Below are 12,897 nucleotides of genomic sequence, written 5' to 3'. Positions count from 1 at the left end.
AAATATTTTTTCTAAACATACAATTTTTGATAAAAATTTGTAAGCCAGTTCCACCCTGTTAAGTCGCTCAAGTCCGTGTAGTTTAACTTGAAATTTCAACTTTTTAAATTAATTTTTATATTGAGAAACTGCCCAAAATTCGAGCTCGCCTTCTTTAAGTGCATCAATTTCTTCAAAATGTATATATAAATATTTAAAATATTCAGTCTTAAAATAAGTGGTACAAAATTTGAAGGAAATCACGCGGCTTATAGGTATTACAAGTTTCAGATTAAATCTTTCTATGAAAAGCATCCCTAGGAACTGCATATATCACAATTTCGTTGTTCAAAGTTGTACTAAGCAAGCAATAGAAAATTTATTTGAAATAATTTTTATTTTTATTTTCTAATTTTTTATTTAAATTTTTATTTTTTTTTTATTTTATTTTTATTTTTTTTGTTTTCGCAAAAGTATTAGCATTCATTGCATCACACACAACCAACCTACCTAGCCCTTGTAACCTACATAGCCTAATGACTGTTATTCAAATTCAGGGAATTAAAAAATTTTATACTTTTTACTGTTAACTTTTTTAAAATAAAAATAATTTCAAGCTTCAACTCACTTCTCCAAAATATCTGCATGTGTCAAATTTCGTTTAGTGACAAAATTCTACACTTATAAGCCGGTAAAGACAGCAAATAATTAAAGCGATGCTAAGAGCTCTTTATCTACACCAGTTTAATGCACTTGCAACAGACACCATCATTATAATATTTGTATGTGTATAAGTAGCAGTATACAACTGGGCAAATAGCCACCCTGCAGAGAAAAGTCATGCTAGCAGGACAACATTCTATGGAATCTTTCAAAGGTCATATAGTGATGTCAGTAGTGAATAATTCCCAGACGGTAGCTTTTTTATGTCATCTTTGATATTTGTCAAGTAGACAGATGTATAGTTTTACAGGATAGAACAACGCGTTAAAATTATTGAAACTTAGTATGAAAATGCCGATATTTAAGAACAATATATCGCAAACTTCGTGATTTTTTCGGTGAAAATATTTGTCTAAATGAGTCGACAATCTAAGGGTTAGGTTAGGTAGTGCAAGCTGATTTAGCAAAGGTCTCACCTCTAGACCTCTAGGTCCGTTGCTATGTATTTGGAGTCGATAACATCATGTTTTGTAATTCTTAATGCAGCCCTTCGTCAGTTTTAGCAAGCTCTTCAGCCTGTTGTCAATAATATCCTCCAAGGATGAAAAATATGTTGATCCTAAGCACATTTGGCGGGTCGCAAAGTAGGTGTTCCAAAGTACCCCTGCATTCATTTCGTTGCTTGTGTTATACGCATCGCTCTGGACTAATCCCATTTTGGCTGCGTTAGACAGTGTCCTGTCAGTACTCCAACCAATATTTTGCAGCCTTGCCTAGAGAGTGATAAAATAAAGTTGTAGTTTTTGTATTCCAAGTCCTTAGCATAAATTTGGCAGTTTTGTATGACGCTAAGTGTTTCCTTATCGATTGCGTCTCCAGCTCAATCTCGGCAAGTGAGTACCGGCTTTAGCGAGCTCATGGGCTCTCTCATTTCCTTTCTATTCCTTTGTGTCCTGGCATGCAGTAAATAGTGACCTGCCCATTTTCGCAGAGCTCATTCATTTTGGGTGCAAATCCAATGGTTGATGAACAATTTTCAATGCACTGGTTCTCTCGAGAATAAAAAAGGACTGGCAGACCAAAAACTGAACGTTCTCATGAGAATATTGCTGCTCTAGCGCAAATTGTTACTAAACAATCTTCCAAATCGATATCTCTAGCAATTATGCATTCATGAATCGACTTCTTGTTAGATTTTACCCGTAGATCTTCTCGTGGTTGACATTTAAATGATGTATTTTTTCACATATAATTGGTAATTGCCGTATTTTGAATAAAAATAGTGAAACCTGGAAGAATCTAAATTTTTATGTGATTTTTATTTTAAAATCTACATACATTTTTTTGCTGTAGAAAAGTTTCATATGAATGTAAATCTGCCATATTGATCGGCAGTTGTACATCTGAAGGGGTGGGGTTGGTCAAATATTTTGGAAGCAAAAGGTGACCTTCCTTCCAAGATCCTCTTTCTAAGCGAACGAAACTGAAAGTCTATAAAACAATAATTAGACCTTGTGTTTCTTATGCTTTTGAATCCTTGGAGGTACGTAACGCGGATGAAGAAAAGTTAAACGTATTTGAGCAAAAAATCCTACGCCACATCCTTGGGCCGATGCGGATAGATCACGTCAACTATCGCCTACGTTACAACAATGAATGCCTAGTTGAGCTAAGCGAGTTCCAAGTCGCCGACTACATCAATGTTCAGCGTCTTAAGAGGGGAGTATGGGATGATGGGTCCAAACGAAATTGGAAAAAGAGAACTACAATAGTAGTACAGTTGAATGTGCCTTGTAAAAGGATCACCCAAGGGAACCTGGATTAATATACAATAGATAATGACGTTTCCAAGATCTTTGGACTGAAAAACTGAAGGATGACTGGAAACGATCGACATTCTTGGACGACATTATTGAAGCAAGCCAGGGCTCAACCTGGACTGTGACGCCAACAATTAGGATGATTTAAAAGAGCATCAGGGAGCGTATTTTGAAATAACCCTTGGCTACTTTGAAAACTTCAAATAGAGTGGAGTGATTTTTGAAGTGAAACTTCTTAGGCGTCGATGGACGAGCGAGAATGGAGACTAAAATTTCAAGGCCATGCAACGTTTTGGGCATTTTCGTTCCGCGAGAGAGAAAACAGAGGAAAAAGGGAGAGAGCTATACCTTATATATATCTGAGATACACTTTAGGCTATTTTTCATGAGTTTTTCATTGTGGTTGCTAATTTCTAGTGAGAAATTACACTGTCTACTTTTTGGCGCTTGTTTGTTTGTGCAAACTTGTGGGATATATATTTTTTGTGCCTACTTTTTGGGCTTATATTTCCTTGGTGCCTATTGTTTGGGGCGTTTTTTGGTCCCGATTTTTTTGGCGTTTTGTTTTTGGTACCTACTCTTTGACCCTTATTTCCGTTTCCAGGCTAGTGCTTGTGCGTACTATAAAGTGCCATCCATTCCGGCGTCGGATTTTTTGGTATTGCCTTGCGGTAATTTGTGCCATTGCTGCGGTCCTAGAATCGCTGCATTTGTGCGGGTGATAAACGCTCGAAGTAGTGCGCGTTGTTGCCACGGTTTGTGTCCGACGTTTACCTACATCAGTCGACCTTTCTCCGTTTTTAGTAAATTTTGTTTATTTTGTATTCTCTGCATTCTCTCCAATGTTGTTAATTTATTTATATATATATTCTTTCTCTCTCTCTCTCTCTCTCTCTCTCTCTCTCTCGCTCTCTCATTCTCTCTGGTCTTTCCCTCTTTCTTTGTATGCCTTGAAAGTTTCACTTCTGTTATGTGCATGAAACTGAAACTGATTATTTTAGAAAAATATTTCATTGAAATTTTTTCTTCCTGCTCTTAGCAAAACATGAATAAACTGCTAAGGTTCTGCATCATTTTTAACCTTACAGAGCGTTGCAGATAAAGAAAATTAGCAGCCTACTTAAAATATCTAAACTGTGGATCGATTTCTGGACTGTGTGCGATCTACAGGATAAGCCAAGTCCAACCCAACCTAATCTAGAATTTTTTTGGCTAGTATGAGTTGGTATTCTGCATGGCCGGATAAGTAAAATTTCGTAGTTTATGGCTGCATTAAAAATATAAGTTTGAGGTCCATTTTTTTGCGTAAAATTCAAAACTTGATTTAAAATATTTTGGATTGCCCAATTTTGTTCAAATATGGAAAGCTTTGTTGCATAATTTGTTGTTTAAAGAGAGCTTCATAATACCTCCTTCATAAAAGCCTTGGTCCTTATTGGCGAAAAACTCTAGTAATCGTTTTTCAGAATCCTCTCTTGATACCAATTTCTTATCACTCAGGAAGTTTTGTAATGAGAGAAAAAGATGGTAATCGCTTGGTGCGGAGTACGGACTATATAGTGAATGCATTCGAGTTTTCCAACCAAGCTCTCGTATTATTTGGCGAGTCACTACAGTCGTGTATGGCTCGCTTTGTCCTGATGGAACACAACACCTCTTCGGTTGGCCAATTCAGACCGTTTCTGGTCAAATGCTAGCTTCAAACGGTCCAGTTGTTTACAGTAGAGATCTGCATTTAGTGTTTGGCCGTACGAAAGCAACTGATATTAAATGATTGCTTTCAAGTCCCACCAAGTACATAACACATGGAACCTTCCTGGCCGTTAGTCCTGTTTTGGCCACCGTTTGAGCTGCTTTATCACGCTTTGATCAGGATTGTTTTTGGCCCAATATTGGCGTATGTGATAGTTAGTACCACTAACTAACCAAGGAAAAATATAGAACACGAACAAGTTGCGGTGAAAAGTGAACTGGTCGTATTCTAGTTCACAACTACTATTTTTACCAGCAGGGTAACTTGGCAAATAGCCAAGTTGTTTACACAAATATACACACGTACATATGCATGCAAGCAAACTAACTAAATGGTGGTGCACTTATACACTTATGTGCTTATGTACTTAAATAAATCGCTCATATTCTTACTAACTTTTCATCAGATGTTTTCATTACATTTCATTGAAAATTGTTTTCATTTTATTGCAGGTGAACGTTTTGTGCCCGAAACCTTTGAGACTGGCTACAAAATAACGATGCGATTAACCATAAACGATGTTGACATACTGGATTTCGGTTCATATCGTTGTGTGGCAAAGAATTCGCTGGGCGACACAGATGGCACAATTAAACTCTATCGTAAGTGAACGATGAATGTAATAAACTAACAAATGTGTTTGCATATACAAGTACTCGTAAAATCACACACATACATACACACATGCAGGCATACATACGTACATGCATACAAACATACATACATATATTATATACACTCACACATATACATACTCGTATATGCGCATGGCTGAGGAATTTTAGATTTCGTGGCATTTGTTCGAGACGAAAGTTGGTTGACGTGTGAGTGTTTATTTAAAATATACTCATATAATAAAATGCTGTCAATTTAGGTTGAGTGCCGGCAAGCTTAATCGTACATACATGCCTATCCGTTTGTGGCAGATGGCTCAGATCGGGCATTGTGAATTTACAAATTTTGGGTTTCGCCACATTGGGCCAGTTCACAAGTTGTAAGTGTTTAGGTTCAGCTTCAACTCTATTAGTACTTTAACATCATTAGTTCAAGCTCATGAGTGGCTTGTGAGTGAAAAGATAAAAGTACTATTTGTGGGTACAACGTTGACTTAATTAATATTAGCTAATAAAAGCTGCTGCTAGAAATTTGATAAGTAAACGAATAAGAAGCTTTTGCGGTTATGGGGTATTCATTTGGGTTAGTGTGGTCCCTTATGGAAAATAGGGTAATTACATATTTCTTTACACAGGGAATTAAAATACAACAACTAACTACATATAGAAGAAAAAGAAATTTGAAGTTATTTACATGTGTATTTTTTTTTCTAATTTTTTTTTATTATTAAATATGAGGCTGGTTCTGTAAGACTTTTCAGTATTTTCACATTACTAGCGCTGCGGCTCAAAAACCTCAAGCTCTATTAAGCAAAGAAGAAACGAAAAGATAAAGATATGCCGCAGACATTCACTGCGGTACAAAAATACAGCACAGGAACTTATTAACAATGTCGACTATTTATTTGCCTTCAGTTCATTTGACTTATTTTTTTACGAAATTAAGAAAAACATTTTTTTAATAGCGGTGCCCCTCGGCAGGCAATGCGAAACTCCCGAGTGTAATTCTGCCATAAAAAAGCTCCTCATAAAAATATCTGCCGTTCGGAGTCGGCTTGAAACTGTAGGTCCCTCCATTTGTGTAACAACATCAAGACGCACACCACAAAAAGGAGGAGGAGCTTTGGGTGTTTGGCGAAGGGTATACGTGTCAATTATATATATATATGTATATACATATAATATAAATTTATAAAAGTTATGATTTATTAAATCGATCTAACTGCGAAACGGATTACATCGGCGCTACATAGTTAACGTCTCTCAAGAGTCTCTTATTATGCAGATTATCATAATTTTGAGCGATGGAAATCTTTATTTTAACCTTTGCGTGGTCCACTGCTTCTTGTTTTTCTTTTTTTGCCTGCTCGTTTTCGAACGTAACCGATCGTACAATTCAAGTTTTATTACAATTCATTTACAATTTACAATTTGATATTTCTAATATTGTTTGTGATTTCGCTAAAAGCTTCTCTGTCTCTTGCCTCATTCCAAAAATCTCTGTTGTTTCCTCTGTCTGTCCAGTATCTAATAAAAGGTTTTCCAATAACAGGTGTTATTTAGGTTAAATTAGAGATGATTAACGATTTTTTATGGCCGAAATTGGATGGTATTGATCTGGACAACGTTTATTTTCAACATTACGGCGCTACGTGCCACACAAGCAACGAAACCATTGATCTTTTACGCGAAAAGTTTCCGGACCGGGTTTATCTCACGAAGAGGTGATCACAATTGGCCACCGAGATCTTGTGATTTAACACCTTGTGACTTTTTTCTTTGGGGCCACTGGAAAGAGAAGGTCTACGCCAACAGCCCAGGGTCGATTCAAGGCTTCAAAGATGGAATTCGCGAGGCTATCGAGGACATAGGGCATCCACTTAGCAATTGGGTTACAGAAAATTTCATGAAGAGGATATTGTCCTGTAAGCGTGGTCGTGGTGGTCATTTGCCTGATGTTATTTTCCACTATAAACGGCATTACTTCCTCTTTCTAATGAAATAAACATCCGATCATTTAATAGGACTATGAATAAGTTCGTGCGGTTTTTTTTCGAAATTTGAAACTTTATTGACGTAAAATGGTTACAAATTTAATATTCAAAGTATTGTCCATCGCTTGCTACTACTTTTTCCCATCTTTCTGGCAATTCACGGATTCCCTTTGTGAAAAATTCGGTCGGTTTTGCCGCAATCCACGAATCGATCCATTTTTTGACTTCATCGTAATTACGGAAGTGCTGGTCAGCCAGGCCATGTTGCATCGATCGGAAGAGATAGTAATCGGATGGCGCAAGGTCTGGACTATACGGCGGGTGGGGTAGGACATCCCATTTGAGCGTTTCTAAGTATGTTTTGACCACTTGTGCAACATGTGGCCGAGCATTGTCATGTTGAAAAATAACTTTGTCGTGTCTATCGGCGTATTGCGGCCGTTTTTCTCGCAGTGCTCGGCTCAAACGCATCAATTGTCATCGGTAGACATCCCCCGTAATCGTTTCATTCGGTTTCAGTAGCTCATAATACACAACACCCAGCTGGTCCCACCAGATACACAGCATAACCTTCAGGCCATGAATATTCTGCGCCGACGTCGATGTTGAAGCATGGCCAGGGTATCCATACGTTGCCCGACGTTTTGGATTGTCGTAATGGACCCACTTTTCATCGCCAGTCACAATTCGATGCAAAAAACCCTTTCTTTTGTGCCGTTGAAGCAGTTGTTCGCATGCCATAAAACGGCGTTCAACGTCTCTTGGCTTCAATTCATACGGCACCCAATGGCCTACCTTTCGGATCATTCCCATGGCTTTTAAACGTTTGGAAATGGTTGTTTGATCAACTCCCAAAGTTTTTGCAACCTCTTCTTGCGTTTGAGCCGGATCTTGATCGAGCAATTCCTCCAATTCGGTATCCATGAACTTTGGCGGCGCACCCTCGCGTTCTTCGTCTTCCAAGCCAAAATCACCACTTTTAAAGCGTGCAAACCACTTCTGGCACGTTCGCTCAGCTAGAGCATGCTCACCATAAACTTCCACCAAGATACGATGACTTTCGGCTGCTTTTTTCTTCATATTAAAATAATGAAGAAGAATTCCCCGCAAAAACACATTATTTGGCACGAAATTCGACATTTTCAAGTGTGGTAAAAATATTGTTGTTTACGCTTCAAATAAAAAACTTATACTGACGTTTGTGCCTTACGACAGTAGCTCTCCAATGAATGTTTGGAAATGTGGATCGATGGAATAATAATCAAGTTACGCCATCTGTTGTAAAACCGCAAGGAACTTATTCATAGTCCTATTATTTTAAAAAATAGCATTTTTCTTTGAATATCAAAATAACATCTCTTATTAGATATACCTATAGGGTGGGCCATGTAAAATTTGCTTTTTGAATCGGCTATAAAAAAAACTAATCAATATTTTTTCAAACTTTTTTTTTTATTTTGAAGATTGAACATTGTTATTTATGAATGAGAAATAATGTCATTCAAATCACTGCCACGACTGGCTTTACAGTAGGCCATTCCATCAACCCAATTTTTAAGCACATTTTCGATTGTTTGGGCTCCAATTTCATGAGTGGCTACTTCGATTTCGTGTTGCAAAGCATCAATCGTCTCTGGATGGTTCGCATAGCATTTGTCCAACGGCTCCTCACAAAAAATAGTCCAAAGGGCTTAAATCACAGCTCCGAGGCGGCCAATTGATATCGGAATTTCGGCTGATTATTCGGTTTTCAAAAACGGTAGCCAAGAGTTCGAGTGTAACTTTGGCAGTGTGACAAGTTGCACCGTCCTGTTGAAACCAAATGTCATCCAAGTCATCCTCTTCAATTTTTTGAAACAACTCGTTGAGCATGACACGGTATCGCTCGCGATTTACTGTAACCGCGGCTCCTCGCTCATTTTCGAAAAAAATGGCCCGATGATGCCGCCAGACCAAAATCCGCACCAAACAATGACTCGTTGTGGATGCATTTGCTTCTCTACAGTAACGTGTGGATTTTCTGAGCCCCAAATCCGACAATTTTGCTTACTGACGTAGCCACCGATGTGAAAATCAGAAAAGAAGAAGAAGACTCACCACTTTGGAAATAGGTTTTCAATATTTCCCAATTTTGTTCAAGCGTATAGCGTCCCATTTCGTAAATGTCTAACCTTTAAGTAAATTAAGAACGAATTTGACATGTCATTTGTGTTACCATTCTCAAAAATGTAGGTGGTTCAAAAAGCAAACGCTATATGGCCCACCCTATATATTACGCAAACATGATATTTGTTTTGATCCAATACAGTAGAAGCCCGATAAGTACAATTGGAAAATTTCAGCAATGATTGCACTTAGCGAAAAATTGCACTTTTGCGAATTTCTCTTGTGGATCGAGGAATACCTAGGGAAAAATATTTTAACTCTATCCAATGCAATTAATGAGCTCAAAAGGTCAATATTCAAGAGAAATGAACACATATTTATTGAAATTAATACAAAGAGATCAATGCGGAAGGACATATGAGTGTGTGCTCCAAAATTCAATTATTTTTTTTGGAAAAACTTTGTTATTTTCGATTGCGTTTTCTCGTAACACTTTTCAAGTGCTTTTGATCCGATATCATGCAAACAAGCCATCTGATTGAATGACTGTACATCGTTCTGTTCACCCCATTTCAAAATTGTATTGACACAGCCAAAAATCGATTCATGCTGGACTTTTTCGGTTGTTTCTTCTTGAGTAGTATCTTCGGGTTCATTGGCTTCACTATCACCTTCATCTATTTCTAATTCCAAAACCCAATTGCGGATTTCATCTGTGTCTGCTTCACCCACATAGTTTTCGACCATCTCATTTAACCGTTGTAATCCTCCAACAAGAAGGGGGTCGTCAATTTCGATATCCAATGGCATCACCATTTGCACACAAAAGAACACTGATTCGATCTTTTGAAACTTTGTTGCCTGGAGCACTCTTTTCATCTTTCGAAACGTAGGTCTTATTTGGCAAAAGTTTCCAAAAGAGTCCCGTTTCATCAGCATTATATATTTGTGATGTTAATTACATATCCTTTTTCAGCGATTCTCGCCGTCAATTTTTCCTTAAATGGCTCAATGGCTTCTGGATCACAAGTAATGATTCACCAGTCACGGTCAAATAGCGACGTCCGAAGCGTTTCTTGAATCGCGAAAACCATCCATCACTTGCATTGAATTGTTCTCCATCCTTTTTTATTTAATCAAATATTTTTAATGCTTTGCTTTTCAATATCAAGCTAGAAACAGGAGCATTTCGTCGCCGCTGATTCATGAAAAACTGGTACAAACGCTTCTCGAGCTCTGGATGATTGGCAAACAGCAAAGTTTTCCGTTTATTTCCAAGTGAAAACGAATTGTATGCATTTTCTTTTAATGAACGGGATTGTTTTTTTATTCGGCAAATCGTTGCGCAATCAACTTTGTATTCGAATGCAAGATCTCGTTGTTTAACACCTTTTTCAATTTTTTGGAGAATCTCATCTCTTTCTTTGAATGTAAGAAAATGTAGATTCTTTTTCACTTTTCCCATGATTTTATTTGATGAAAGCAAAAAAAAATGATTCAAACTCCGAACGATTGTTTTACTCTCAAGAACCAGCTTGAAACTAACGCGTGTTGAATGTCACAAACGATTCGATGCCATATTTTATGATATCAGCGCTACAATTTTACAGTTATTTGTAAAAATCAAAAATCACAAAGCGTGAGAACAGTGTTTTTGGTCGCAATAATTCCGAGAACCAGAACTGTGCATAGCTATAAAGCTGTGTCTTCGCGCGCGATGAACATTGCCGTATTAAGTAAAAAATTTCTTCGAACAAGAATTCTTTTGCGCCCGAAAATTGCAATTTTTTATTGCTCTTTTCGAGTTTTCTATGGACTCAAAATCGAATTGTACTTTCCGCGAAATTGCAGTTATAGGTATTGCACTTATCGGGCTTCTACTGTACTTTGTATTTCTCCTTCCAGGATGGGTTGCAACATTTTGTACTTGTGATTTCGTAGAATATGCCCTAAGTAAGCTGTCTTCCTTCACTTCACCGCCGCGAGAAGCTATGTACCTACTCCGGCTTATTCGTCGAAGAACTTCACTATTAGAAACGTGAAATGAAATCTTCAACATTCGCCTATATATCGACATTCCAAAGCCTTCTATCCTGTTCATGTCCGTAACCACTTTAAGGGCCCATATCTCCACGGCATACAAAAGTGCAGACCATGCGTAGCATTTGTTAATTTGATGACTGCAGACCACTTTCTTATAGTTACAGAATGCTGATCTTGCCATTTCCATTCGTGTCTTGATTTCTTTAGTGCAGCTTCAGTTCTCATTAATCCAACTTCCGAGGTATCTGATTTTGGATACTCTTTCTATGATGGACTCACATCAATAAGACTAAATTATTGCAAATATTTTTTCTACATACCGCCATGATTTTAGTTTTAGTGACATTGATCTTGAGGCCGTATTTTTGGCTGTATTCACCAACCTTATCTAAGAGGCTTTGTAGGTCTTTCATATTGTCCGCAACAAGTGTCGTTCCATCAGCAATTCTTGAGCATTATGAAGTGTATCCTGAAAATATGCTTCATTGTAAGTATCGAATAAAAGAGGTGGCAATACGCACCCCTGTCTAACGCCTTTCAATATTTCAATTTCGTTTGTATTTTCGTTATTTATTCTAACCTCTCCGGTTTGGTTGCAATATAGATTTTGTAAACAGCGCAACTCCTTTTGCTCGATGTCAACTGATTGTACTACATTAAATAGCTTGTCCTGTTGCACTGCATCAAAGGCTTTCACATAATCTATAAAGCAAATGAAAGCGCTTTTTTGCACATCTTTGCAATTTTGAATGAGGACATGAGCACATAGGAGAGGTTTGCGTGGTCTCAATCAATTTCTAAAGCCGAATTAGGAGTCTCCGTTGGCTTCCTAGCATTTGGCATATATCCGACTAAAAAAATAAAAAAATAAAAAATGTTAAGCCATGAAAAAAAAACAGATTTCATCCAATTTCGCCGGAACTGCCCAGTATCATAGGTTAGATTAGGTTAGCCTGGTTGGCAATAAGCCACGCATAGACCTTTTGGTCCCTAGCGATACCAGATGGAGACCGACCTCTATGAATACTGAAAGTAGACATCATGTAGGATGTCAGCATTTTTGGCGAATCTAAGCAGCGCTGGGAGATCCGCTTTTGAGACGTCCTCCAGACCCTCAAACAATGGGGCTCCCAGGCATTTTAAACGCGTTTTTAATAATGCCAGATAGACGCACAGAAGGTAGTCTAAAGATTCCTCAACATCCTCTCTGCATTTCCTGCAATTGTCCGTGTTAGCAATCCCCATCTTGTACGCATGTGCAGGCAACAGGTTATGACCTCTCAGCATACCTATGATAGTTCTGCAGTCTTTTCGCGAGAGCGTAAGTACGAATTGAATATTTGGTGCCTACTGTTGGGGCGCTTTTTGGTCCAAAGTTTTTTGGTGTGTTTTGGTGCCTACTTTTTGGCGCTTATTTCCGTTTCCTGGCTAGTGCTTGTGCGTACTATAAAGGCGTCGGATTGAATGGTATTGCCTTGCGGTAATTTGTACCGTTGCTGCGGTCCTGGAAACGCTGCGTTTGTGTGGGCGATAAGCGCTCAGAGCATTGCGCGTTGTTGTCACGGTTTGTGTCCGGCATTTACGTATACCGCTCGACCCTTCTCCGTTTTTTGTAAATCTTGTCTATTTCTATTCTCTGCAAATGTTGTGAATTTATTTAGATATATATTCTTACTCGCTCTCTCTGCCTCATTCTCTCGGGTCTCTCCCTCTTTCTTTGTCTGCCTTCAAAGTTTCTTTTTCTGTTATGTGTACTACGCTAGACGCACTTTTTTTATTATTTATCTTTACACTGTGCTCCATTGCTTACCTGTTTCTATACCGTAGCTGTCTAGTTCGCAAGTGACAAATATGACGTACGCCGCCATTTGCCAAAAATTTCGGATAGAGCGATTCATGACCTTGTATGTCTGAAAATGATGGGG

The 12,897-nt window shown here is 38.1% G+C and overlaps 1 protein-coding gene across 1 annotated transcript in view; it reads left to right on the top strand.

Moving 5' to 3' along the window:
- The window catches only part of LOC129248269 (cell adhesion molecule 1), a 371,310-nt gene that overhangs the window by 305,593 nt on the left and 52,820 nt on the right, over positions 1-12,897 (top strand). The window contains exon 8 of the mRNA XM_054887754.1: positions 4,668-4,817. Coding sequence (XP_054743729.1) covers positions 4,668-4,817 — 150 coding nt within the window. The remainder of the gene's footprint in view (positions 1-4,667; positions 4,818-12,897) is intronic.

The sequence above is a fragment of the Anastrepha obliqua genome, chromosome 5 (genome assembly GCF_027943255.1).
Source record: "Anastrepha obliqua isolate idAnaObli1 chromosome 5, idAnaObli1_1.0, whole genome shotgun sequence".
NCBI classification, from domain to species: domain Eukaryota; kingdom Metazoa; phylum Arthropoda; class Insecta; order Diptera; family Tephritidae; genus Anastrepha; species Anastrepha obliqua.
This window is presented reverse-complemented; position numbering and strand designations above follow the sequence as displayed.